The 27,864-nt window shown below is 28.7% G+C and overlaps 1 protein-coding gene and 1 pseudogene across 2 annotated transcripts; both read left to right on the forward strand.

The window, feature by feature from the left end:
* Window positions 1–343: 343 nt before the first annotated feature.
* LOC107611864 (beta-galactosidase 6-like) lies at window positions 344–13,173 on the forward strand (annotated as a pseudogene).
* A 6,051-nt stretch (window positions 13,174–19,224) lies between these two features.
* On the forward strand, window positions 19,225–26,827 carry LOC107613195 (beta-galactosidase 10). 2 transcript variants are annotated; one of them, XM_088493104.1, is made up of 19 exons: window positions 19,225–19,887; window positions 20,357–20,452; window positions 20,753–20,865; window positions 20,942–21,008; window positions 21,123–21,219; window positions 21,323–21,462; window positions 21,733–21,821; window positions 22,316–22,421; window positions 22,516–22,603; window positions 22,790–22,908; window positions 23,193–23,357; window positions 23,723–23,919; window positions 24,323–24,432; window positions 24,522–24,631; window positions 24,867–24,974; window positions 25,092–25,202; window positions 25,304–25,518; window positions 25,912–26,242; window positions 26,348–26,827. In XM_088493104.1, the coding sequence occupies exons 1-19, from the start codon at window positions 19,735–19,737 to the stop codon at window positions 26,456–26,458; spliced, it is 2,526 nt and encodes an 841-aa protein (XP_088349230.1). In that variant the 5' UTR covers window positions 19,225–19,734; the 3' UTR covers window positions 26,459–26,827. The 2 variants fall into 2 exon arrangements, with proteins under 2 accessions (XP_088349230.1, XP_088349229.1); XM_088493103.1 differs by having other exon boundaries at window positions 21,123–21,215; window positions 21,319–21,462.
* The last annotated feature ends 1,037 nt before the right edge of the window (window positions 26,828–27,864 follow it).

Here is a 27,864-nt window from a genome sequence, read left to right on the forward strand (position 1 = left end):
TAATTAAGTTCTTAACGGTATGTATCTTCAATTTATGAAAAAATATTGTATTAATTCTAACATATTTTACACTGACAAGAATTTAATTATAAAATTAAAAATAATATAAATATCTAATTAAAAATAAAAATATAAAAACCTAATTACAAATTTTATAAAATTATAAAAACCAACAAAATAATTAAACCTAAATATAATAAGTATATAACTATAAATATTATATGTATAAATTATAAAAATTAAGTTAAATAAAATAATTTTAAATTATTGTATTCTTAACATTTACTTTATATATATATAGGTTTGGTGTATTTATTGGGCAGAGTAGAGAAGGCATTAATATTGTAAGAGGTATATTGAAGATGGAAAAGTGGAAGGTTTTTGTGATGGTGATGATGGTGTCATTATTCACATTCACTGTTGGAGGAGAAGAAGATGGTGTTACATATGATGGAAGGTCTTTACTCATTCATGGCCAGAGGAAACTCCTCTTCTCTGGCTCTATTCATTATCCTCGAAGCACTCCGAAGGTATATGTATTTTTTTGCTTTTCTCATTTCCTTTTTTTTTTTTTTCTCTGGAAGTTTTTGGTTTATAGTTAAACTCTCAGAATATAATTTGGTTACTCAGTATTATACTCATTTTTTCGACATTGCCATTAAGAATTTCATTCAATATTATTCTTCTGTTCATCATAGTTTTTGTGTCTTTCTTTTGTAATCAATGACATAATCTACATCTATACACATTATTTCAAGTTTTTATTTTTTATTTTTATTTTTGTTTAAATCTCAATAAGGGGATGGGTTTGATGATGTGTTGATTAGTAAGCATTCCATAAAGAAAAAGGGTTTGGTTTTCTGGTAAAAGGTTGGCTTTAAAGTCATGTCTAAGGATATGTATGTTAACATGAAGCCAAATTTTGAATCTCATAAATTTGGTGGGGTTGTTCAAATTACAAAATCAGGGTAGAGAGAGAGAGTGTAATAACTAATAAGTTGAATAATATTGATTGAATAGTGTTCTGTACATTATTATACATTAGAAGATAAAAGGTTTTTTTTTACATAGGTAAAGTACTAAATTAGTCTTCTACATTTGGCCGTAATTCTGTTTTGGTTCTTAAGGTTTAAAATGTTCTATTTGAATCCAAAAAAATTTTATTTAGTTTTAATTTAGTCCCATCATGAGGTTAAAGATAAATAATTAACAAAATATCCTACATGACAGTAGTATAAGAACAAGGTCGATAATTTGGAGAATAAGTACAAACTCTAGAGGCACAAAATCAATCGTGAATGCATCAATACATATATTTAACATTTTTTTTAGTTTTATAGAAAATATTTCATTTTAATTATAAGAAAAATGATAAATAAATGTATTAATGTATTCACGGTTAATTTTGTGCCTTTGGAGCTTGTATTTATTCTCTAGATTATCGATCTTGTCCTTATACTGCTGTCATTTAGGACATTTCATTAATTATTTATCTTTGACCTCCGGTGGGACTAAATTGAAGCTAAATGAAACTTTTTTGAATTCAAATAGAATACTTTAAACCTTAAGGACCAAAATAAAATTACGCCCAAACGTAGGGATCAATTTAATACTTTATCCTTTTATATAAATAAGTTAAAGAGAAATCAATATTACATTATTTTTCTAAATCAAAATTCAATACATATTTTTTTCGTTTAATACGATTTACATAAATAATAAAAGAAGAGTTTTTGGTATTTGATTTTTGTTTAACAAAATTGCTGCAACATTGATTTATCTTTAATTTATTCATGTGAAAAAAAAAAAAAAAAAAAAAACCTAAGATAAGGATGGTGGGAGTGGTAATTGTTTTTGTTATTGTTTTTTGGAATGTCTATTTTCGATACAGTCAATTAGTATAATTTCTATGCAGTCAATACTCAATAGAGTATTTGTTTCAAAAACTTTACTAAACTGACCAATGTTTTTGTTACTTATTAGTTATTAAGTCAAAAGAAATATAATACTTTTTACTAAAAAAAAATAATTTAAAATTCTTAAAAAGATATATACTTTCATATTTTTAATAATTATCTTTAGACTACTTGTTAGCAAAAATAACATTTCACTACAAGAAAAAAAATTAAGTAAGAATCCATAAAATTTTTCTTTTTCTTTTTCATTATATATAGTGTTTTTATTTATAGTTTTAAATACTTATTAGGTCTTGCTGAACAATTCACAAACCATTTGAGAAATTAATGTCATTTTATTATTGCCGGCATAATTGTAGAACTAGCTAGAACCATAGAATGCAAATGTAGCTAGCTAGCACCTAGAAATAACAGCCAAAAATGTTATTTATACATTAAAAGAAAAAATATTTAATTTGATCCTGAAGTTACACTCAAACTTTAATTTAGGTTTTGAAATTTTAATTACTTCAATTTAGTTCTTAAACTTTTCAATTGATTCTGTGACGGAAACTATCATAGAAACTAACGTGATTAAAATTTAAAAAATTTAGCGACTAAATTAAAACTCGAATGTAATTTTTAGGATAAAATTGAGAATTTTTTCTTAAAATTAGACACTAATAATATATTATGCTGGCATAATATATTTATTATGTATAAATATATATATATATATTATATATATATATATAATTTAATTCATTTTTAATGTATATTTATATTTTAATATATATTTTATAATAGTGATTGATATTAATAACTGATTTTAATATACACGTAGTATAATTGACAACAGCGACTATATAAATATAGCAAGAGAATTTTTTATGAAAGAAGAAGCTCATAATTATTTTGAACTCCATTATTCAATAATTCTACCCTTATTTTACTAAATAGTCAATTTAAAATGAAAAAAGTCCAAATTTTGAAGCTTGTGATAATTCATTATCCTTTCTAGCTTCATCCTTCCATCTCCTCCATGATCAATATTAAATTATTAACACATGGCCATTTTTCTTTCTTTTTTTTAAAAAAAAAAATCCTTTTAAAATTTTTATTTTATTTTATTTTATTTTTTAAAAATATCCTTTTTACAACAATAAATAAAGCTGTCCCGTAGCCTCTCTTTTCATCCACAAATTAAAGCTTGCAATTTTACTATTGTATCACGGGATATGAATATATGATATATAATTTTAAATGGTTGGTTAGTTAGTTAAGTTTTATTAGGTTTGCAACTTGGGGTGTATGAGTCAATTCCTATGCAAGGCTTTTATAATTTTATTATTTTACATATAAATAATTTAGATGATTTGAATAAAATTGTTGCAGATGTGGCCAGATTTGATAGGCAAAGCCAAAGAAGGAGGATTGGATGTTATTCAAACCTATGTGTTTTGGAATTTACACGAGCCTCAACCTGGACAGGTAGCTATTCAATATTCTCATGAGAAATATTATTATACTTGATATAATAATTTTATTAATTAAAAGTGATTAATTAGAATGTAAATACTACATACAATGCAACAGTATGATTTCAGTGGTAGATATGACTTGGTCAGATTCATAAAGGAAATCCAAGCTCAAGGCTTGTATGTTTGCCTCAGAATTGGACCTTTCATTGAGAGTGAATGGACATACGGGTATTATATTTAGGTTTAATTACTCTATTGATTATGGATCAGTTTTACCAAATTTACAATTAGATCTCTATAATATTTTTTTAATTAAATCCCAAAAAGTTTATGATATTTTTAATTTTATAATTAAGTTATTTTTTATGTCAAAAATATTAAAATTAACGAAATATTTTTTTCAAAAAATATGTGATAAAAAATCTAATTAAACTCTTGATTGTAGATACCTTAAATTTGTGAAAAAATATTTAGTTAATTCTAATATTTTTATATTGAAAATAATTTTATTACAAAATAAAAAATAGTGTAGAGACCTAATTGAAAAAAAAAAATATAAGAACTTAATTACAAATTTAATAAAATTATAAAGACTAATAGAATAATTAAACCTTATATTTATAACAAAAACCGCTTTAATTTTTTATAGTTTTATTGTATCTGTTAATTAATTAAATATTAATGTTCAAGTTTCATAGGTTATAATTTATAATCTTAAAACATTTTCTCTATCAAAGTTCTGTTTGGTAATTAGTTATTTCACCGAGGAGCAAATAAATATAAAATTAAGCAAAATATTCTATCTCATAATAAAACTTGTTTGAACTTTTATCTACTAAAAAAATGAACAATTATAATTTATAATATATTAATAAAAAATAAGTATAGAGATAGAAACACAATTTATTTTTGACTGATTTCTGTATTCATTTTCCCCCCCTAAAATCACTTATAACTAAATCAAAATAATGTTAATAAATATGTAGGGGATTCCCATTTTGGTTACATGATGTGCCTGGAATTGTTTACCGAACGGACAATGAACCATTCAAGGTATATGCTATTTAAATTAAGGATATAATATAAGACAACATTATTGTATAACACATTATAATATGTATATTCTAAAATTCCTAATGTTGTAGTTCTACATGCAAAATTTTACAACAAAAATAGTGAACATGATGAAAGCTGAGGGCTTATATGCTTCACAAGGAGGCCCAATTATATTGTCACAGGTATGGTTCCAAGTTATTATTATATAAATTTAATTTAATGAGTTTTAATTTGTTTTTAATTAATCATAACTAATAAAATTAAATTAATGGTAGATTGAAAACGAATATCAAAACGTGGAAAGGTCATTCGGTGTGGGAGGACCACAGTATGTTCAATGGGCTGCAAAAATGGCACTGAGCCTTGACACTGGTGTTCCATGGGTTATGTGCAAGCAAACTGATGCTCCTCATCCAGTGGTTAGTTTACTCACTCCGTTTATGTTTAGCAAATACTGTAAAAAATAAAAAATTATAATTAATTTAAGTTGGTCTAATAATTAATTTATTAATTTTTTTAAATAAGTGTTAAAAATTTAAATTTTATTTTGTATATGTAGCAATTTAATGCAAATGATAAATTTTTAAATGAAGCTCACGATTCATGGGTTAAATCAAGAGACACACAAAAAAAAAAGAAGAAAGAAGAGAGTTATCTAATTATATATTTTTAGATATTTATTTATTTTAATCTCTATAATTTTAAAAGTAGGGGTGACAAAACGGGTCGAATATGTCGGGTGGATCCAGTAAAAAGGTGGGTCGGGTTAGGATTTAGAGCCCACTAAATAAAAAAAAATTCGCCAAACCCACACCGCCAAATTGGCGGGTTTTGGTGAGGCGGGGCGGACCGGTCGGCTGGACTGGAGATTTTTATTTTTATTTTTTTATTAAATAAAAGAGTAATTACTATTATAAAAGTAATAATTATAGAATTTTTAAATACTTTTTTTTATTTTTTGTTTTTATTCTTCTTTTAGTTATTAACTTAATTTATTTTATTTTACAATTTCATATATATGCTCAAATTATGTGACTTATTTTTTAAAATAAAGATGATTCTATTGACAAATATTATTTTAAATAATTTTATTGAAGTTAAAAATTAAAAAAAAAGATAATAAAAAAATTATATTATAATTTGAATATTTTTATTTGTATTTAATTTTTTAATTATTAATTTTTGATTAATTTTAATGAATTTTATTTAAAAAAAAAAAACGAGTAAAACAGGCTAACCCGCCGACTCGCCAATCCGCCATAAAGCGAGGCGAACTAGTATTTTGAGTCTATCTTAGTTACCCGGCCCGCCTATTTATAGGACGGGTCAAGACGGGACTGGGCGGGTTGGGGCGGGCTAGCCCGCTTTGCTACCTCTATTTAAAAGTATGTTGAATTTAGTGTTTTGAAGTTAAATCCTTAGTACAGTTTTTGCTACAAAAATAAGTTAGGTAATATTTGTTGCTTCAGCTAGGTCTATTGACATTTTGATGCTAAAACCTAAAAAGTATTAGGGTTTAGGAATTAGTGATAAGAGGGGTACTTAGTTTTTAGTAGGAGTCTTAATAATTTTTTGTAATTCACTAATTAGGAATCATGGAGTATAGCATAGCTACTAATTAATTGGGCTTCTTAAACATTTAGTTAGGAGTTTGAGTTCTCAAAATATATATTAGTTATTACTAAGGAGATTAGTCACCGTTATTAACCTTATATACCTTAGACCAAAACAAAATAGGAAACTTAAAACCTTAATTAGCAATTTGTTTTTTCAATAGTTTTCTTGTAAGGTCTTTTATTTATTTTTGTTTTCTAGTGTAAATTTTTCTAAGGTTGTCATGGTATTCATGCAGATCAATACATGTAATGGCATGAGATGTGGAGAAACCTTTCCAGGCCCAAACTCGCCCAACAAGCCCAAATTGTGGACCGAAGACTGGACTTCTTTGTAAGTTCAACAATTCTTAAAAAAAAAAAAATCCATAAATAACGTAATAAAATACATAATATCTACCTATTTATTCATTTCTTATTCTTTGATCCAAGAAAAACGAATTTAGATCCTCTAAATTTTAAATTTGTACTTTAGAGGGTAAAGTATAATCTTCTATCCTTGAATGATTTCTCTCTCATATTTATTATTGGTCCCACCTATAAAATAAATGGTGAGAAATAACACTTTTACTCTTTAAAGTAAAATTAAAACTTTAGAGAATCCAAATTCAAGAAAAACTACTATATACTATATTGTTTAAGAACTTTTTTGTGTGTGTGTAAATATCAAGTCATCATTTCAGACTGATATATATAGTTTATTTATAGATAAATGAATTATTTGACCAAATTACAAATTTATATTATCTAATAAAAAAGTAATTTCAAGATGATTAACTGTTTCCATTTTTTTACCCTGTTGTTGAAGTTATCAAGTGTATGGTGGGTTGCCATATATAAGATCTGCACAAGACATTGCATTTCACGTCACTCTTTTTATTGCAAGAAATGGAAGCTATGTCAACTATTATATGGTATTCTTACTTTTAAACTCTATTTTGTCTTCATATAAGGTCCCCCTCTTTAATTTGTATTATATGTCTGTTGGTCCATCCATCTTCTTAAATATTAAGTCATTTTGCTCTTTCTACAAGACTTTAACCTAAATTTATATGATCACAAATATTTCTCTTGCTATTTGTTCGAAATTAATTGTTAACAACACATTTTCGCCCAACTCACATGTAGAGGTGACAATGAAATTAATAAGGGTAGATTTTTGTCTTATTGGATTCCATTTTGTCTTATAATGATTCGTATAAAATTCGTTATGTTTTTATTTGCATCTAGTAAAAATCTGAATCATAATACTCTTTTATAATTATCAAAATTCAATAAACAAAACTAAATTTTAAAATTTTAATAATCATAATCACATATATAACATGAATTAAATTAAAAATATAATAATACAATATAAAATAGTATTAATAATCATTTTATTAATTTTTTATATATATTATATATTCCCTAACCCCAACCGCGCTCCCGTCTTGTCCAAGGGCAGGGCAGATAGTCGCGGGTCCAAATTGTATTATCATTCTTACTCACATCAGTTATCTTTATGTAAAGGTAAGAATTGAGAATCGTTAGATGATAATTTAATTAAAATTGTCAAATTATCTAACGGTTCTTAAATATTAAATTTACATAAAAATAACCGCAGGTAAGTTTTCATCGATGAGTAATTATTAGATTCTTCACTCTCTACTTAGGAATTGAGACAAATATATTCAATATTAAAAAAAAAAAAAAAATCTTTCTTATACTCTTTAGCCAAATTCTTAAAGATTTTTCCGAGATTTTTTTCCATCTAATGTCACTCTTTATTAAACCATCTTAATTAAACTTTGTATAATTAAATTAATTAATGTTGTTTGCAAACTGAAATAGTACCATGGTGGAACTAACTTTGGGAGAACAGCCTCTGCTTATGTTATAACAGCATATTATGATCAAGCCCCTCTTGATGAATATGGTAAGTGTACACTATTAACTATTTTAGTTTAATTGCTATACATTTAAGAGCTTAAAATTGTTTATACTAGATATTCAATTAGGTGTGTTATGACATAGTAAGAAATAACTTATTTTTGAGATAGTAGAAGTCAAAATTAACCAATTTTTTTTCACATAATAAAACTTAAATACATGTTAATATAAAACTGTTTTACACTAATCTCGTATCAAAATTAAACTCAAACTATTTTGCTACCTCATTTGAACCTTAATTTTTCCAAAATTTGTTATTAGGTTTGTTGAGGCAACCTAAGTGGGGACATCTTAGGGAATTGCATGCTGCAATCAAGTCTTGCTCTTCAACTTTGTTGCAAGGAGTTCAAAGTAATTTCTCTTTAGGTAAATTGCAAGAGGTGGGTGATCATATTTTCTTTCTCTAAAATGTTTCACTAATTGAAACTTAAATATTTGAACAATAATTCTAGAATAATTTTGAGCAGGGTTATGTTTTTGAAGAAGAAAATGAAGGATGTGTTGCATTCCTCATAAACAATGATGGAGTGAATAACACAAATGTCCAATTCCGCAACAAAACCTTTGAATTGCTACCTAAGTCAATTAGTATCTTACCAGATTGTCAAAATGTGACATTCAATACAGCAAATGTAAGTGGTAATAAAGGTTTAATTACTCTGTTGGTCCCTATAGTTTTTGTAAAATTTTCAATTAGGTCCTTATACTTTTTTTTTTAATTGGTCCCTGCACTAATTTTTTTTTTCAATTAAGTCCCTCTTAGTAGTAATTGACTTAATTTTATAAGGACCCAACTAAAAAAAAAAGAATTGGTATAGGGACCTAAATAAAAGGAAAAAAAAGTGTAGAGACTCAATTAAAAAAAATTTTGGTGCAAGGACTCAAATAAAAGAAAAAAAAGTATAGGGATCTAATTGAAAATTTCGGAAAACTATAAGAACCAACAGAATAATTAAACCAGTAATAAATAACACCCTTGTGTTTCATTTGTGTTTTTATTTTCGGTTTTTTTATATTTAAAAAGGTAAAGTATTTTTTATCTTTAATATTTATAATTTTTTTTTTAAAATATTCCCAACATTTAATTATATTCAATTTTGTCTCGAGCATTTTCAATTTGTATCAAAATTATTCCTGAACGTCACCTCAATTTAAAATGTTAACGACAAAATAAAAAATGTTTAGGAATAATTTTGAAATAAATAAAAACGTTAGGGACAATATTAAATTAATCGAAAACGTTAAGAACAAAATTGAATGAAATTAAACATTAGAGATATTTTTAAAAGAAAATACAAATTTTAAGAACAAAAAACATACTTTTACCCTATGTAAAATTTTGTTTTCTATTTTTATTTATCATTTTCTTTCTTTTTTTTCACAAAATTAAAAAAATACAAAAAACAAAAACACAAATCCAACTTACCCTAAATTTTCAATTTAATTTAGTTAAAGATAAATATATGTACCAATTTTGTCTTTGGTGATTATCTATTTAATTAATTGTTTAAACCACAATGAAGGTAAATACAACAAGCAACACAAGAATCTATTTTAACAGACAAAACTTCAGCTCAATAGATGATTGGGAGAAATTTGAAGATGTGATTCCAAATTTTGATGACACCACACTAAGATCAAACACTCTGCTTGAACAAATGAATACAACTAAAGACAAATCAGATTACCTTTGGTACACTACTAGGTTAGTTATTTAATTTGTCTCATTCATAGTGCTTGTAAAATTTGAACAACTAACAAACTTCTTAATAATTAGTTTAATTATTTTATGAATGCAGGTTTGAATATAATTTATCTTGTAGCGAACCAACATTTGTTGTTGAGTCCAGGGCACATGTTGCTCATGCTTTTGTGAACACCACATACATAGGTACCTAAATATTGCATAAGGTTTAATTATTCTATCGATTCCTATTATTTTACTAAATTTTTAATTAAGTTCTTATATTTTTTTTTAATTGAGTACCTATACTATATTAGATTTTGTAACTAAGTCTTTATCGTGACAAAAATGTTAAAATTAATAAAATATTTTGTCAAGTGTTAGGCATATTTATTTTAGAGAAAAAGACAAATCAGTCCCTAATTTTTTTGTCCGCGGACATTTAAGTCCTTGAAGATTTAAAAATACATTTAAGTCCTTGACCTCTTCAAAATCTGAACATATCGATCCCTGAGTCTAATTTGTCCAATTTTAAAATCTCTCTCGCTCACATATGCATCCGTATCAACCAGGTCAGTACAGTAGGAGTCACGTTTGATTTTTCCGATAAGTCTGATAGACCCAAGTGAACATGAGGGATCGATATGTTCAGGTTTTGAAAAAGTCAAGGACTTAAATGTATTTTCAAATCTTCGAGGACTTAAATGTCTGCGGATGAAAAGGTTAAGGACCTATTTGTCCTTTTCTCTTTATTTTATTTAATGGAATATTCTGTTAATTCTAACATTTTGACTTAATTATACAATTTAATATGATATAAAGACTTAATCAAAAAGAAAAAAAGTATAACTAGAGATCTAATTGAAAATTCAGTAAAATTATAGGACCGACAGAATAATTAAACGATTGCATAATCACACAATATCATGTTATGAACCTAGCTAGTTTAATTTGAATTATGTGGTTAATTAATTAATTCAAATGTACTAGGTGGAGCACATGGAAATCATGATGTGAATTCATTCAAATTAGAGCTCCCAGTTACAGTGCAGTTACAGTGAATGAAGGGACAAACAACCTTTCTATCCTCAGTGTTATGGTTGGACTACCGGTATGTTTATAATAAGGATTTTGGTTATGCCATATTTAAACACATAGTAAAAAATAATCTAAAAAATAAAAATAATAAAATATTTCCTAAAAAATTTAAAAATTGACAAAATTGATTAATCTTTGAATAATTCTTCTGTTTCTGTTAATGAAAAAGGTTAATGTAACATTATATAAGATTGTCACATAAACATCATGTTTACCGTTGTGTTAGACTCTTTTGTCAACAAAAACAAAATTATTTCATGATTGATATTTTTGTCAATTTTTAAAGATTATTTTACGTTGAATACAATTTTAGTTTTTTTTTTTTTTTTGGTAAAAAATGAGTGTAACAATTTTGTGAGGTTGTGTTGATTGAAAGGATTCAGGGGCATATCTGGAAAAAAGATTTGCTGGCTTAAGGAATGTGGAACTCCAATGTAGTAAACAAGAGTCACTTAGTTTGACCAATTCCACTTGGGGATATCAGGTATTCTTCTTTCTTACTCTACTAAATAATTAGTAATTATTAGTTAAATAATTTAAGTAACACACTCTAAGATGGTATTCATTTTTGTTTTAAATTATTCATGGCTTGCAAAAAAGGTTGGATTATTGGGAGAGAAATCACAAGTATATAGAGAACAAAATAGCAGTGATACTGAATGGACTCCACTGGAAAATATTACCACTCAGATGCTTGTTTGGTATAAGGTAAATTTATATATCCGATAATATTAGAGAAATAAAAAAATTAAAATTTATTTTATTTAATATTTATTAATTATTAATAATTAATAAATATTAAATAAAGTAAATTCTAGTTATTTTTGGCTATTTATTTTTGTTATTTAATATTTCAATACATGAAGCTTTGCCTCTAATCCAAGAATAATAATACACAATCTTTTAAAGTTCATAAAAATTTAATGATGATCGTACAAAAATGCAACATAGAAACATGACATGTGACAAAATAATAATTATAGTAAGAGATCATTTATTATGACCAAATTATGTGTGAAAATTCCTCATAAGATTTATGCTTTATTTTGTTTAATTTATTTCAAATCATCAAATGGTTTCATTACATATATTCACAATCTTTAATGGAAAAAATACTATTACAATATCTAATTAAATGTCTCTTTTTTTTTGCTTATAATTTACACATGCATTAAATTTCATAACAGAGTAACCAGGAAGTGTAACTTTGATTTGATGACATTATCGAAGAGGGACTCCATAAAATTGATATTTTGAATCAATAAATTATCATTTTTAATTATAAAATTTAAACCCTCATAATTTTAATATATATAAAAAATAAATATAATATCCGTCAAAGATTGAATTGGAGTTCCAAGCCAGCTCCGTAAGAATTATTGTTTGAGTTAGGGTTCATATTTTTTAATTATAATATTTATATTATTCAATTATATATTTATTTATTAAATGTGTGGATTTTCGGATTGAATCCAGAGATATCAAAGTAATATTCACTATCTGATCTTATTAAAGTGTAAATCGGATCTTATCCAATTCAATAATTCTACAGATGAGATAATATTCATAAATTTTGGATCGGATACAAATAAATATCGTAAATATACAGTTATCATCCGATTTATATATATAAAAAATTCTAATTTCAAAGTGCTAGAAAAACTGGTTAGATTCATTTTTTTAGTTACATCTAATCTTTAGTGATGAATATCAAATTAGTTAAATTATTTATTTGTAACTTTTTTATGATGAGAAATGATAATTTATTTAATGCAATATTTTAAATGTATAAATTACTTTTTCTCTTTATGAATAAAGAGTAATTGAGAATTTAATTTGTAGAGTACATTTGAAACACCAGAGGGTGATGACCCTGTTGCATTGGACCTAAGCTCAATGGGTAAAGGTGAAGTTTGGGTTAATGGAGAGAGCATTGGTCGCTATTGGATCTTATTCCATGATTCCAAAGGCAACCCTTCACAATCAATGTAAGTCCATGCAACCAACCAACTTACTCACAATTATTTAATTTACCGTAAAAATTCACGTGTAGTTATCTTTATAGTGAAATTATAAGTTAAAAACTGTTAGATTAATAATTTACTCAAACATGTTAAATTATTTAACGATTTTTAACTAACAATTTCACATAAAGACAAATACGTGCACGTGCATGTGAGTCTTCGATTTCTTTAATTTATATTATAATAAATAAATAGTTAATTGTATATATATGTATATGTTGGAACAGGTATCATGTGCCACGGTCTTTCCTTAAAGACAAGTCTGAAAATGTGTTGGTTTTGGTTGATGAAGGTGGTGGGAATCCTCTTGCCATAACCCTAAACACTGTTGTTGTCGCTAATTTTCATCAAACCAAATCTAACTTACTCTCATTTCCATCCTTTGCTTAATGCTAATAATAATAAATATTCATTTTGTATACTCTTGGATGGTAATTTGTATCTAATCACAATAATAAATATTTAATTATTTTTTAGAATGAATAAATAAAAATAAAAAACAAGATTTTCTATTGGGTTTTTTATTTAAATAAATTATTTGCAACCCTATTTTACTTGAATCCTCTAAATGGTTTTCTTGAACGTGAATCCCCTAAACCATATAATATATAAATCGTCCTAGGCTGGTGTGTGTTAATTAATATATAAAACATTGTACCCTGGGACGATTTATGCATGAATTGCATAGGTGAATAGAGCATAAATCGTCCCAGGCTAATGTGTTTTCGTAGTCACACATAAATCGTCCTAGCCTAGTGGGTTTTATGTGTTTTCACCTAAAACTCACTACCCTGCCACGATTTACATGCATCTATGTAACCCTCAACCCCTTAGCACGATTTACGTGCAAGTCCCTAACCCCCACCAACCTAGCACGATTTATGTGCAAACCTAACCCCCACCAATCTAGCACGATTTACGTGCATAAATACCCCTCAGCAGCCTAGAACGATTCATTTGTTAACCCAAACCTTACTTACCTTCCACGAGTAAAGTCTCATTTGTGAGAGACTCCATTAGCGGCGAGGAGGGGCAATGGAGGGGAGGGATAAAGATTTGCACATAGATCGTCTTAGGGTGTTGTGGGTTAGGGACTTGCACGTAAATCGTGCTAGGGGATTGAGGGTTACATAGATGCATGTAAATCGTGGCAGGGTAGTGAATTTTAGGTGAAAACACATAAAACCCACTAGGCTAGGATGATTTATGTGTGACTACGAAAACACATTAGCCTGGGACGATTTATGTTCTATTCACCTATGCAATTCATGCATAAATCGTCCCATGGTACAATGTTTTATATATTAATTAACACACACCAGCCTAGGACGATTTATATATTATATGGTTTAGGGAATTCACGTTCAAGAAAACTATTTAGGGGATTCACGTGTAAATAGGGTTGTAAATAATTTATTTAAATAAAAAACCTTTTTTATTGTGACCTCTGCATGTAGGTCCGGATTGATTCTTTTTGTAAGTGCATGCTGAAGATTGAAGGATGAGTTTAAACTTTAAAGTTGAAAAACAAAAATAAAATAGAGGATATTACAATTTGTTGAAAATAGTCAACATAGAACAAATTTTGCAATATTTTTGAGAAAGTTGTTAGTGCTCTCTTTCTTGAAAATGACTATCAAATTCTTGGCTGTAAGCGTTTTTTTTAAAATAAATAAAGAAAGAAACGGCAGCAAATTAAAGGGCACCAAAGCGCAAATTCTAAACCGAAGAGTAAGGCACACGAATTCATTGCAAGAAAAATATAAATTTTCATATAAAGTTTACATCTTAGTTACATAATAAATGATGATTCGTTGTCAATGAGTTATAGCTCAAATGACATAGACTCTCCATACTCAATTAAGAGGTTGTGGGTTCGAGTCATATATCTTTTCAAATTTTTAACGAATGAGTAATAATTCAAATGACATAGTCTCCCCATACTCAATTAAGAGGTTGCGAGTTCGAGTCTCCTATCTTTGATAAAAAAATAATAAATAAATGATGATCCGCTAATCCATTTATTTATAACCGCCAGATATAAAGACAAAAATATAAAAATAAAAAATATATTTCACAGAAGAGATTAAATTAATATATTTTATATTTTTAATAAAAAATATAAAAATATATAATTTATTTTTTATTTAATTTATTATTAAATAAATATAAAAAATATTAACTTTTGTATTTTTTATTTTTTATATCATATTTTTAGTATTTTATTTATTTTTTGAGATAAATATTAAATCAATATTCGAAAAATTCTGGCGTTGATAAAATAGTACATGATTTTTGTTATTAACAAAATGATCTCTAAAAGATTTTAAAATTTGATAAAAATACCCAAACGTAAAAAGCATGACGTCACATTGAACGAAAAATACTGATCTAACCATCAAAAGAGCTCCAGTGATGGTGGCAGAGAACTCCAATGGCGTTTCCAGTGAGAAAAGGGAGAGCGTATTCACTAATCTTTTTCCTCACCTCTTCACCTCCAATTCGAAACCCTAATCTATTTTCTCACCTCCTTCGCTTTGCTCTAAGATTACCATGTATTACTTTGGGAATAGCAAGAGAATTGAGAATTACAAGGAGATAAGTAAGAAGATGAGAGAATGTGACGTTTGATGAGGAATCGAAGGGACTGTAGCCTCTGAAATCGGGAGCAATGGCTCTGAAACTCGCATTGGCGCGGGCAATCATCTAGTGACGCCAGGAGTATCATACCTCAGAGAACTCATGTAAGAATATGACGACGTTTTGACCTAAAAATAAAAAGCCAGAGAGAGAAAGAGTTTGAAGAAGGTGACGGGGTCAAGAAATCAAAAGCATAAGAAAACAGAATGCATGTGAGTATAGTGGATTATGACCTATTCTGATTTCAGCGATGTGGAGGTTGAGACCATCAACTTTGATGAACTTGGAGGTTGGATTTATGACCATGCATGGTGGAGCAAATCAAGTTTGGAGGAAGAAGAGATAGCAGAGGAGGTGAGGGAAGAGATTAGAGTTTTGGGTTGGAGTGAGGTGAGGAAAGAAATTAGCGAATCAAGCTCCCCTCCTCACTAGAAACGCCATTGGAGCTCATTGTCACCATCACAGAAGCTCTTCTGATAGTCAGATCAGCATTTTTCATTCAATGTGACATCATACTTGTTATATTTGGATATTTTTGTCAAATTTTAAAATCTTTCAGAGATCATTTTGTTAATAGCAAATATCAGATATTATTTTATCAATACTAAATATTTTTGGATACTGATTTGATATTTAGAAGAACTAAACAAAGTCTTAGGATAAAAAAAATTGTAAATCTATATTGATATATATTAATGAATCACAACTAATTTGGGTTGGTCGAATGGTCAGTTCATTTATCTATTTAAATATATGTTGAGAGTTTAAATCTCATTTTGTGCATATAACAATCTATTGGTTAATGATAAACTCTTAAATATCTATTGAGTTAGAAAATACTATGGACAAAATAAAATATATTAATGAATCACTCTGTTATACTTATTACTTAGGCATTAAGAAATTCTAAATGTTAATTGATGTATTTATCATTTATGTATACCCACGTAATATAGAAGGCTTGTAATTTAATTAAAGAACAAACAAACAAACTATGTATTAAAAGAAGAACGTGGGTGGGATTGGAATGGCAAAACAATAGGTAGGTTGTTGAAAAAACATAGATATACAAGATTAGATCCGTCATAAAATAATGTTATGACCCCACATTGAGTGCCTCCATGCAAAGTGCAGACACTAGTCAATTTAAGTTTGGGATTTGGTCCCAAATAGATTTGGAGTACTAAAATCTAAATCTAATCAATAAATATATATATATATATATATATATATATATATATATATATATATTTAACTTTTGAGATTTGAGACTGAGGCGCATGCTTACACGCACGCTGTATGTCTTAAGCTTTTAAGAATAACAAACATACAAACAAATAATAAATAAGTAAAATTCAATGTGGGTTCTTGAAGATTTTGTTAGCCATCTACAATATCTTTTCAATATGGCGTATCAAAGACTAATTTATTATTAATTTAAATTTTATTTAAAAATTTATTATCGATCAATCAATTATTATATATATAAAATATAATTTAAATTTTAATATTTATTTAAGTGAATAAATAAACAAATTATTTAACTAACTCAAATTTATTTTTGGATGTTAAGATTTGTGTTGAGTAAAAGGATAACTTTACATTTATATTTTCGATAATAAATTTATTTCATTTTCTTTATTTATGAAGTTTTTAAAAAAATAATATTATATTATTAATAAATATTATTATTTTTATTTAATATTTAATTAATAATAATTTATACTTATATTTATAGATATTTTATATATAAAAAACATATAATTTATATTTATATTTATTATAATTTTATATACATAAATCAATGTAATTTGTATTCGTATTTTTAAAATTTATACACATAAATTAATAAAATTTATTAATTAAAAATAATTTAATATTTATATTAACTAAATAATAATAAAAAATACTAAAAATTACTGACTCTTACAAATTTCTCATCCTACAATAACAAATAATTGAGATTGAAACAATTTATGTATTTTAGTATTAAAAATAAGATGACATATGCACTGAATTATTAGTAACGATATTTTTAATATTAATTTTAATGCCAATTTTGTCTTCAATATTTATTATTTTTAAAAATATTTATCACTTATTAATAAAAACATTATCAAAATATTTTTACCTAATAATGAATTTGTAATAATATAATTACTTTATTTCTTAATCTTTTGTTGTGCATAATCTTGTATTTTTAGGTACAGCATAATGTTGTATTAATAATATAGATATATATAACAAGTTACTTAATAAATAGTTCATTTGGTAAGAGAGATAAATTATGAAATTCAATTATAAATAACCTAAAATTACTAAAGTGACATTAATTTTGTAAATATATTTATTTGGTATATTTATCCACAAAATGAAAAATCTTGGTGCGCAGAGCGTAGTTGTATACAAACTGGCAATATCTGTCTGGTGGGAAACAACACTGCCCACTTTCCAGTTCGGTGGCTCAAATTGGAAATACTAATTTCAACCCAACCAAATCGAACCGAACCGAATTGAACCGAACAAATCAAACCAAATCGAACCAACCAACATAGCTTACCTTGAGCTAATGACTAAAGAACTTAGTTAATTACTTAACTCTTTTCATCCTCAAATTAATTAATAAAAAAATGTTAAATAAATTTTAACCTTTTAATTTAAAGATAAATAAGTTATTAATTAATTAAAAATATAAAAATATCATTTATTTTTTAAAATGTGAGATGTTCAAATTCTTATAAAAACTTATTTATCCTCTTATATTTTAAACGAAAGAATTTAAATATATATCTTGTATTTTAAAAAATAACTATTTTTATATTTTTAATTAATTAAAAATTTATTTGTCTTCAAATTTAAAAGTTGATGACTTATTTTTTTTCACTATTCAATTTATATTATATTCTAATATATTTATTTCGCTTATACAATATGAAATAGGAATTTATTTGAAAAATGTTTTAAGGTTATTTCTTAAGAAAATAATAACACAAATTTTATTCTTTTAATAAATTGTAAAGAGACTTTACTTTTTATACTAGTAAGATTTATGTTATATTTAAGTAATATATTCTTAATTTTTTAAATAATAATGTGACTTATTTTTAAAATAATATAACATTAACAGTATGAATTTAATTTTGATATACAATTAATATAAAGTAGTTTTATGAGTACATTCAATTACCTAATATTACAACAGTAAAAATAATTATATTTTATATTGACCGTGTGAATTAGAGATGTCAATGGGACGGGGTGGGGCGGGGATGCCTCCCTGCTCTCCGTCCCCGCCCCCAGAATTGATCCCATCCCCACCCCGATCCTTGCCATGTGGGATAATCGTTCCCATCCCTATTCTCCGCGTTCCCTGTATTTCCCACGGGGCCCCATTCCCCATCTCCCTATGTTGAACATTTATATGAAAAATTATAGTAAAAAAAAAAACTACAAAACATTATTACAAACATATCTTATCAAAGATTATAAGTCAAGAAATACAACATAAAAATCATAGTCCATAAGGGGGTAAGCACTGAGCAGAAAGAGTGGCCGGTAGCGACTGACAAGAGGGTATACTGCTATGGCTGTGACTGTTGACACAATTATGGGGGATTGGAAGTTTTGAACTTTTCTGGAGAGTTGGGGCTTTGAAACGGTGCTAAGTGGAGTAGTAGGAGAGAATAGAAGACATTCAATAAAGTAGGGTTAGGATTTTCAATAGGTGAAATTACTAAAAAGTCCATATATTAAAAATAAATTCAGGGTATTTAAATAAACTCAAGAATTCGGGAAATTATCGGGGACAGGGCGGGGATCCCCGTTCGGGTCCTCGTGCCTGTCTCGGGGGAGATTTTAGTTCCTATCTCCATCTCCACGGAAAAAATTTTCCGCCTTTGGATCCCATTCCAGACAGTCCTCGCAGGATCCCCGCGCTTCAGAAAATTTTGACACCCCTAGAGTGAATAATCATTAAAAAATCAATATAATTGTACTGCTGTGTCAATGCATCAAAATTAAAATTATCCACTCAAATTTGTATATTTTTTAGTTCACTAAGAAGTTTTATTTTGATTTTTGATTTTGGGTTAATTATTGTCAAACCAATTTGTATATTTTCTACTTCACTAAGAAGTTTTATTTTGATTTTTGATTTTGGGTTAATTATTGTCAAATCACCCTTAACAATTCAATTAACTAACAGTTTAACACCTTGATCAACTTGCTTCAGAACTCTCCTTCTTCTTCTATTAAAGAACACTCAGACTCTGCTCCAAATAATATCTTCTTCAACATCTCAAACAATAAAAAATGAAGCTTTGTTTCTTTCTCTGCCTGCTTTGTTCATTCGCATTTCTTGCTTTGGGTTCCAATGTCAGCTACGATGGTCGCTCCCTCATCATTGATGGCCAAAGGAAGCTTCTTCTCTCTGCTTCCATTCACTACCCCAGAAGTGTTCCCGCTGTCAGTAACTCACACATTCAACATTCTAACTCTAAAGTTTCCAACTTTGCTTTTTGATTCAACATTCTAGCTCTAAATTGGAGAGTGAAAACTTTTTATTTTTCAATAAGTTTAAAAAAAAAAAAAAAAATCCTTTTTTATAGTCAAAACCACATTCTTCAAGGAATAAGCTTTGTGGGTTTTTTCTTTTATTTATTTATTTATTTATTTATTTTTTGGGTTATTGAAAAGGGATCTTTGTTAGTTACTACTTTTGCTTATTTGCTGGAATTTGGAGGGAACTAATATGAATGCAGCTTTTTAGAGTGTCTTTCAATGTCAGTTTATTCACATTCAGTGTTTATTGATCTGTAGTTGAATTGAATTCTGTTTATTATTATATATGGCTCAGCATTTTTTTTTTCTTTTTTTGAACTTGTGATGAGTAATTTCAGTACTTTGTGTATGTGACATACTGTGATTGTGGCAGATGTGGCCAAGTCTTGTTCAAACAGCTAAGGAAGGAGGCATAGATGTCATAGAAACCTATGTTTTCTGGAACGGTCATGAGCTTTCTCCAGGAAATGTGAGTAAGATGATGAAGTAACTTAGATAGTTAGATGCATTATTACTTGTTAGCATGGTTATCAAACTCGGGAACTCGATGAGGTTAAGCAAACTTGAATCATAGAACTCGACTCGTAAATTTGACTGGTGATCGAAACAGTTAAACTGGTGTACCTGTAGAAGTTTGCAAGTTAGTTAACTTGAGAGTTTGATAACCTTGATTGTTAGCTGCAACATACTCTTAAGAGTCCTATAGCTTATACTGAGATTGAAGAAAATTTGAGACTTTCTTTTCTTCTCTCTTATGATGTAATGTTAGTATTACTTTGGAGGACGATTCGATCTAGTCAAGTTTGTGAAGATTGTCCAGCAGGCTGGAATGCACTTGATTCTTCGGATAGGCCCGTTTGTTGCAGCGGAATGGAATTACGGGTAAGTAACTACTATTTTTCACTATTATTTTGTAGCAATATGAAAAATGGAACTAAACAAAAGCTGTATTTTACAGTGGTGTACCGGTATGGTTGCATTATATTCCAGGCACGGTGTTCCGGACATACAATCAGCCTTTTATGGTATGTGAGAATGATCTTCAATTGTAACTCAAAATTCTGTATTCATTTATTTAATTGTAGAACAAAAAAAAATTGTGATCTCTTTAACATAGTTAGCTTTTTCTTGGGGTTTAGTCTCATATGCAGAACTTTACAACATACATAGTAAATCTTATGAAACAAGAGAAGCTTTTTGCGTCGCAAGGGGGTCCTATCATCTTGTCCCAGGCAAGTATAGCCATAAACACTTTGATTTGTTTTCAATGGTTTGTATTCTACTTTGTACATATATAATCCAATGACTCAATTTAGAATCTTCACAATATTGCAGATAGAAAATGAGTACGGATACTATGAAAATTTTTATAAGGAGGACGGTAAGAAGTATGCAATGTGGGCTGCAAAGATGGCTGTTGCTCAGAATACCGGTGTCCCGTGGATAATGTGCCAGCAATGGGATGCTCCAGATCCTGTGGTATGACTATAAATTTGTAAAATCAACCTGGATTCATGTTGCTTGTTGCAAGAAGATATTCAAAGTTACTAATCATAAATAATAAACGCGACACTATATAATATATGTTATCTTGAATCAATATGTTGCAGCCTATGCAATTCAGCTTTCTTGTACTGCACAATTCTTAGATTTTGTTATTTATATGAATATAAGTTTTCTTTTCTTTTGTATTTCTATAGTGCTAGTCACATTTAAGTGATACACTGACTGTTCACAATTCTTTTGCAGATAGATACCTGTAACTCATTCTATTGTGACCAATTTAAACCTACTTCTCCAAATAGGCCAAAAATTTGGACCGAGAACTGGCCTGGATGGTATGCTGGATCCATTATTAACTTGCTCCTTGTAGTCCATTATTCATATTTTTGCATAAAAATTGTACATTTTACCATGCCATAGTGACATGTATTTATCATGAGTAATTTATTTATTGAGTAAATTCAGATGTATCAAATTTTTTATTTTTGACAATTATGTATCAAATCAAAGTGAAAATTAGTGCAGCTACTAAAATAGATATGTATGCCAAAATTTTCAGTTAATTATTATATAAATAATACTTCATGGATTTTAAGTTATCATCTTCTGCTAAAGATGAGACGATTCATGGTCATTTTCAATTTTTAATTATGTTGCCTGTAGAATTTATTTAGAACAAAACTGTGAGGATATTTTTCTTCTAGCCTTATTTTATCTTGAGTTAGAAGAGTTAAAGTTGTGCATACATTTATAACTTTCTTTTGATCTTGCAAAAGGGGAAAGTATTTCATGTTTAATGATCTGTGTTGTGGTCTTCTACTAATTTAAGGTTCAAAACTTTTGGTGGAAGAAATCCTCACCGGCCAGCTGAAGATGTGGCATATGCAGTTGCTCGTTTCTTCCAGAAAGGTGGAAGTGTGCAAAACTACTACATGGTATTACCATTAAAATATCTTGCATCTAAATGCTATGCCATATACTTTATTTTTCTCTAATATTGGTTTTATTTATCTCAATCATGTTTACTAGTATCATGGAGGAACAAATTTCGGGCGTACAGCCGGTGGTCCATTCATTACTACAAGTTATGACTACGATGCCCCGATAGATGAGTATGGTAAGTCATCAAAAATTTGAAGTTTGTGTAAGGTTGTTTGGATAAGCTTCTCAAAAAAAAAAAAAAAAAAACAAAATTTAGAATTCTCCAAATAAACAGTGTATGCTTAAGTCTCCTTCTTGTGTTAGATGTCCTACCAATCAATGCTAAAGTTGTTAATTTCGTAAGCTTATCATATTTTTGCAGGGTTACCTAGATTCCCGAAATGGGGACATCTTAAGGAGCTTCACAGAGCTATCAAGTTATGTGAGCCTGTATTGCTTAATGGCAAATCAGTTAATATCACCCTTGGTCCTTCTGTGGAGGTACTTCCCTTCTTTTAAGCATTTACACTTAGTTATGTTTTCGAGTAGATGATCAATAATGAAGGCGAAAAGAAAGGAGAACTATAGAGGATCTTTTACCATGGCCATTATTTTCTGTCTTCATTTGCTTATTCAAATTATTTAATCATAATCTGAGGTTGCATTTCTTTGTTTATTTGTTTTTGCTCTCACATTCCTTCTTCCATGTTGTATTTGATTTTGATGGTACTTAATAGTGTACTCGTATGGAATTATAAGCCATTATGTGGTTACCACTGTACTAGGCCGATGTCTATACCGATGAATCAGGAGCATGTGCTGCCTTTATTGCAAACATTGACGACAAAAATGATAGGACGGTGGAGTTTCGCAATATGTCATATCACCTGCCGGCGTGGTCGGTTAGCATCCTTCCTGATTGCAAGAATGTAGTCTTTAACACGGCAAAGGTATGTTATTTCTGTTCCTTCATCCCACCGACTTCATTCCTTGATGAAGTAGCCTTGTTTTGTCTATGTGTTCACAAACTTCTACATAAAGAACTCGGTTCAGAGTTGATGCATTGCTCATAGTTTCGGTGATGTTTTCAGACGTGTCCTTAAAAGTAGAACATTTTGCAAGTTCAGCAATGATAATAGAATTCTGCATACATTGAGACACATTATATCAATCTTATGATTATCTTTCCTTAAAACCTTGGTGTATATGTATGCCAATATGACTGAAATAGAATAATGTAAAAGATTTTAATGTATTGATCTTATTATGTATTTCCTTTTCTATTCTGCACACTTAGCCATGAAATCTTCAACAGGTTTCTACTCAGACACACGTAGTTTCGATGATTGATGAGAATTTGCAGCAATCAGATAAAGGTGCAGTGACTTTCAAATGGGATGTATTGAAGGAGAATGCAGGAATCTGGGGGGAGGCAGACTTCGTTAAAACCGGTTTTGTTGACCTTATAAATACCACCAAAGATACCACTGATTATCTGTGGCACACAACAAGGTACTGATAGGAGTAAGGGTACTGAGTTGTTTTCGGAACACCTAGGAATTTCTACCAAAATATGTTGGAATCATGGAAGTCAATAACTTATTATTAAATGTTTTATAAGATCTGCTTTTGCTTCTTCTTCTGGTAATGTTGGAGAGTTTCGGTTTCAATACATGTTAATAAAATTGATGAATATCACTACCAAGACATTATATTTTATGAATCCAATTTGGTTCTCTTTTAAAGCATAGGTGGGTTTGCATGTTCATCATATTGTCTATAGTTCGCATGCTGCTTCTTTTCACACACTCATCTATATATAATGTAAAATGCTCAGACATGTATGAATGAGTTGAAATGTACTAGTAAAGTAAGTTGCCTTGTCGATTACGGCTAACTTTTGTGTTTATGGCAGTATATATGTTGGTGAAAATGAAGAGTTCCTAAAGAATGGAAGCAAACCAGTTCTTCTAATAAATTCCACTGGTCATGCTCTCCATGCATTTGTGAATCAGGAGTACCAAGGTTACTCTCTGATAAATCTAATAAGTTTGAAGGTATTTGGAATTAAATTTAAATGGAATCTCAGAGTTTAAACCATTTTCTTGTTTCAGGTACCGGAACTGGAAATGGTACACATTCGCCATTCTTTTTCAAGAATCCTATTCCTCTGAGGCCAGGGAAGAATGAGATTGCTTTATTATGCTTGACCGTTGGCTTACCGGTGAGTTGCTTGCTCCTTATGAGATTCCTTAACTACCCTGATGCTTGGAATTCAGTGGCAAAAAATGTTAATAGAAATTTGAAAAGCTCTGTTGAATTTACTCTTCATTAGTTTAAAGTTTTAAATTATAAGTACTAACAGTTAACTACCTTTGAGACAATAGTTATTGTAGAATGATTTGTTGTCATTCCCACTAATTGACTTGAGTTCTTGCCATGATTTTCTGATGTTTTAGACTGCTGGACCATTTTACGACTTCGTCGGAGCAGGACTGATAAGTGTAAAGATTAAGGGATTCAACAATGGGACAGTAGACTTGTCTTCTAGTGCCTGGAGTTACAAGGTATTTTTGCTCTTACATTATCCGATTTTCAATCATTTGTAGAAACATGAGTATGGTATCAAAAATGAAAATTTCTATTACCCTTTTGTCCTACATCTATATTTCTTGCTTTGCCAGATCGGAGTACAAGGAGAACAACTGAAGTTATACCAGGGAGATGGGTCGAGTAGTTTGAAGTGGACAACCACATCCAAACCACCTAAAGGGCAGGCATTAACATGGTACAAGGTAGCCAAGTTTCTTTATTTTTGGCATTAACTATGGAAACTGTCATTTTTTTATTTAATGTTGTGTTTTTCAGTTAGTATTCTAATCACTTGGTCATGCAGGCCGTCGTGGATGCTCCGTCCGGGGATGAACCAATTGGATTGGATATGTTGCATATGGGAAAGGGTCTAGCTTGGTTAAATGGAGAAGAAATTGGAAGATATTGGGCTCGGAATAGCGAGTTCGAGGAAAAAGACTGTGTACAAGAATGTGACTACAGAGGCAAATTCCTCCCTGACAAATGTGACACTGATTGTGGAAAGCCTACACAGAAATGGTAACACTATATGCATTAGTAAGGTTCACAAATCCAAGGGTACGTTACACCAACTTTCGCTGTGGTTAACAATATTACATATGACACCCCTCGATTAGTACAAACATGATAAGAACATGTAAACACGACAAATCGAGGGATGTCATGTGTAATATTATCCCCTATCTCGGTAGAGGTTGATGTAATTTACCCCAAATTTAAATGCACTATGTTTTTTTTCCCCTTTGATTTCATAACTAAAAGTGGATGGAAGAGTTCTGTGGAAACCTTCACAAGTATGAGATATATTCCAAGAAAATACTAACATAAGTTGTGAAGAAAAGAAACTAGAAACTAGAAAGCATTCATGATTCACCATAACTATAAAAACTATGTATGTATCATTCTCTTTAGGTATCATGTTCCAAGGTCTTGGTTCAAGCCATCCGGGAACACTCTTGTTATTTTCGAGGAGAAAGGCGGAGATCCAACAAAGATTAAGTTCCTTAGGCGTAAAGTAACCGGAGCATGTGCCGATGTTGCCGAGGATTACCCTTCTATTGGACTTGATTCTCAGGGTGAAGATAAAATCAACAAGAACACTCCTTTTGCCCGTTTAACATGCCCCGGAAACACAATTATATCCTCAGTGAAATTTGCTAGCTTTGGAACCCCTACTGGAAAATGTGGATCTTACCTTTTGGGAAGTTGCCATGATCCCAATAGTAGCACAGTTGTTGAAAAGGTATGCATTTTTCGCAACTTATTTCGCATCGCATTTGATATATTCTTAAAAGATTTTGTGATTGATTCATTACAATGTTGATCCTTATATGATTCACTGCTGCAGGCATGTCTAAACAAAAACGATTGCGTCGTAAAATTAGCCGAAGAGAATTTCAAGAACAATCTGTGTCCTGGTTCATCAAGGAAACTTGCAGTGGAAGCTATTTGCAGCTGATCAATTCCAAGACAAGAAGAGTTGATTGGAATTTGGAACACTGCATTTTTACACAATTTATTTATTTTTACCAGCTTAGCTGCACAAAGAAGCAGAAGCAATTTTTCTTGTATTAATATTATATATAAACATATGGCAGGGATTAAGGGATATATCCATTATTGTATTTTCTTAGCATCCATGAGGGTCTGAAACTGCACATTTTGATTAACCAGTAATGTGAGAGGAGTTCAGTCCTTTAGGGTGTGCTTATATGTTAGTGTTATTTTGCAATTGAATTGATTTGTAGAACATGATAGTGTGGGAGTGAGAGTGTGAGACCAAGTAGAAGCTTAAATCTTAAAATGTGGTTGCATTATCTATTCATATGATGATGATGTTGATGCAAATCGTTTTCATAGGATTTAGAATTCTCCCATTAAGATCAAACAATGTAAATATACAGAGAACTAAGTTTTAACCTTTAGTTAGTTGATATTAGTAATTTTTAGAATTTAGATTTATAATTTTGAATTTAAAGTTAAAAGTTTATGATTTAGAGTTTAAAATTTAAGATGATCAAAGTAATAAAAAAAATTAATTACCTAACATTACTCAGGTTAGTTTGATTAAATTGCCTATTTGGAGAATTCTTTACATAATTTTGTTGAACATTTTGAATACTATACCATTTTTATGTGAAAAAAAAACACAAGAAATCATTAAATAATATAAAAAATAATAATTAATAACTATTAGAGTCTAATATAAGTGGTAATTGCTTGGGTCACTTAAGTAGTACTAACAATATTAATTCTATTTGTGGATATTGAATTTGACTCAATCCATTCGGATAGGATTGACAATTTAACTTATTACGAATCAGATTGAAAATAAAACGGATTGAGTTACGAGTAGGATTTGGGGCAAATTTAGTCCTAACTCCACTTGACCTATTCGCATTTGTGATCAATTATAATATGTAATTTAAAAATTATTATACATATACATTAAAATTGATGAAGATCAAATTTATATATTTTTTTTATAATTTTAACATAAATTTTATTATGATTTTTTTATTTTTAATTTTAATATAGACTTAATTTTATATTTTTTTATTAATATGTTTATAAAATATAAAATAATTAAATATTATATTTGATTGAAAAAATTAATTTGTTGTGAATAAAATCGGACAAGATCGAGTATGAAATTTTAAAATGTAGATAGAGTTATAGAGTTAAAAAATTTTCAACTCACATATAGAATAAAATTAAATTTAAAAAAATTTAAATTCATAAATAAAATTAAGACAGAGTTTAAATCTTACTCATTTCTAATCTTACGTTTAAGCGTCATGTCCCAAATTTGATTGATTGTTGACTCTAGAACGATAGATACTTAAAAATTTATTCGTATATTTG

This window comes from Arachis ipaensis, chromosome B7 (genome assembly GCF_059453495.1).
Source record: "Arachis ipaensis isolate K30076 ecotype BB chromosome B7, ASM5945349v1, whole genome shotgun sequence".
In the NCBI taxonomy this organism is placed as follows: Eukaryota; Viridiplantae; Streptophyta; class Magnoliopsida; order Fabales; family Fabaceae; genus Arachis; species Arachis ipaensis.

Bases quoted from the DNA above. Each gene is read 5' to 3' on its own strand.
- LOC107613195 (XM_088493104.1), top strand. From the start codon at position 19,735: ATGAAGCTTTGTTTCTTTCTCTGCCTGCTTTGTTCATTCGCATTTCTT. The intron at 21,822-22,315 runs GTATGCTGGATC...TACTAATTTAAG, and splicing joins ACCGAGAACTGGCCTGGATG to GTTCAAAACTTTTGGTGGAA. The intron at 22,604-22,789 runs GTAAGTCATCAA...ATATTTTTGCAG, and splicing joins TGCCCCGATAGATGAGTATG to GGTTACCTAGATTCCCGAAA.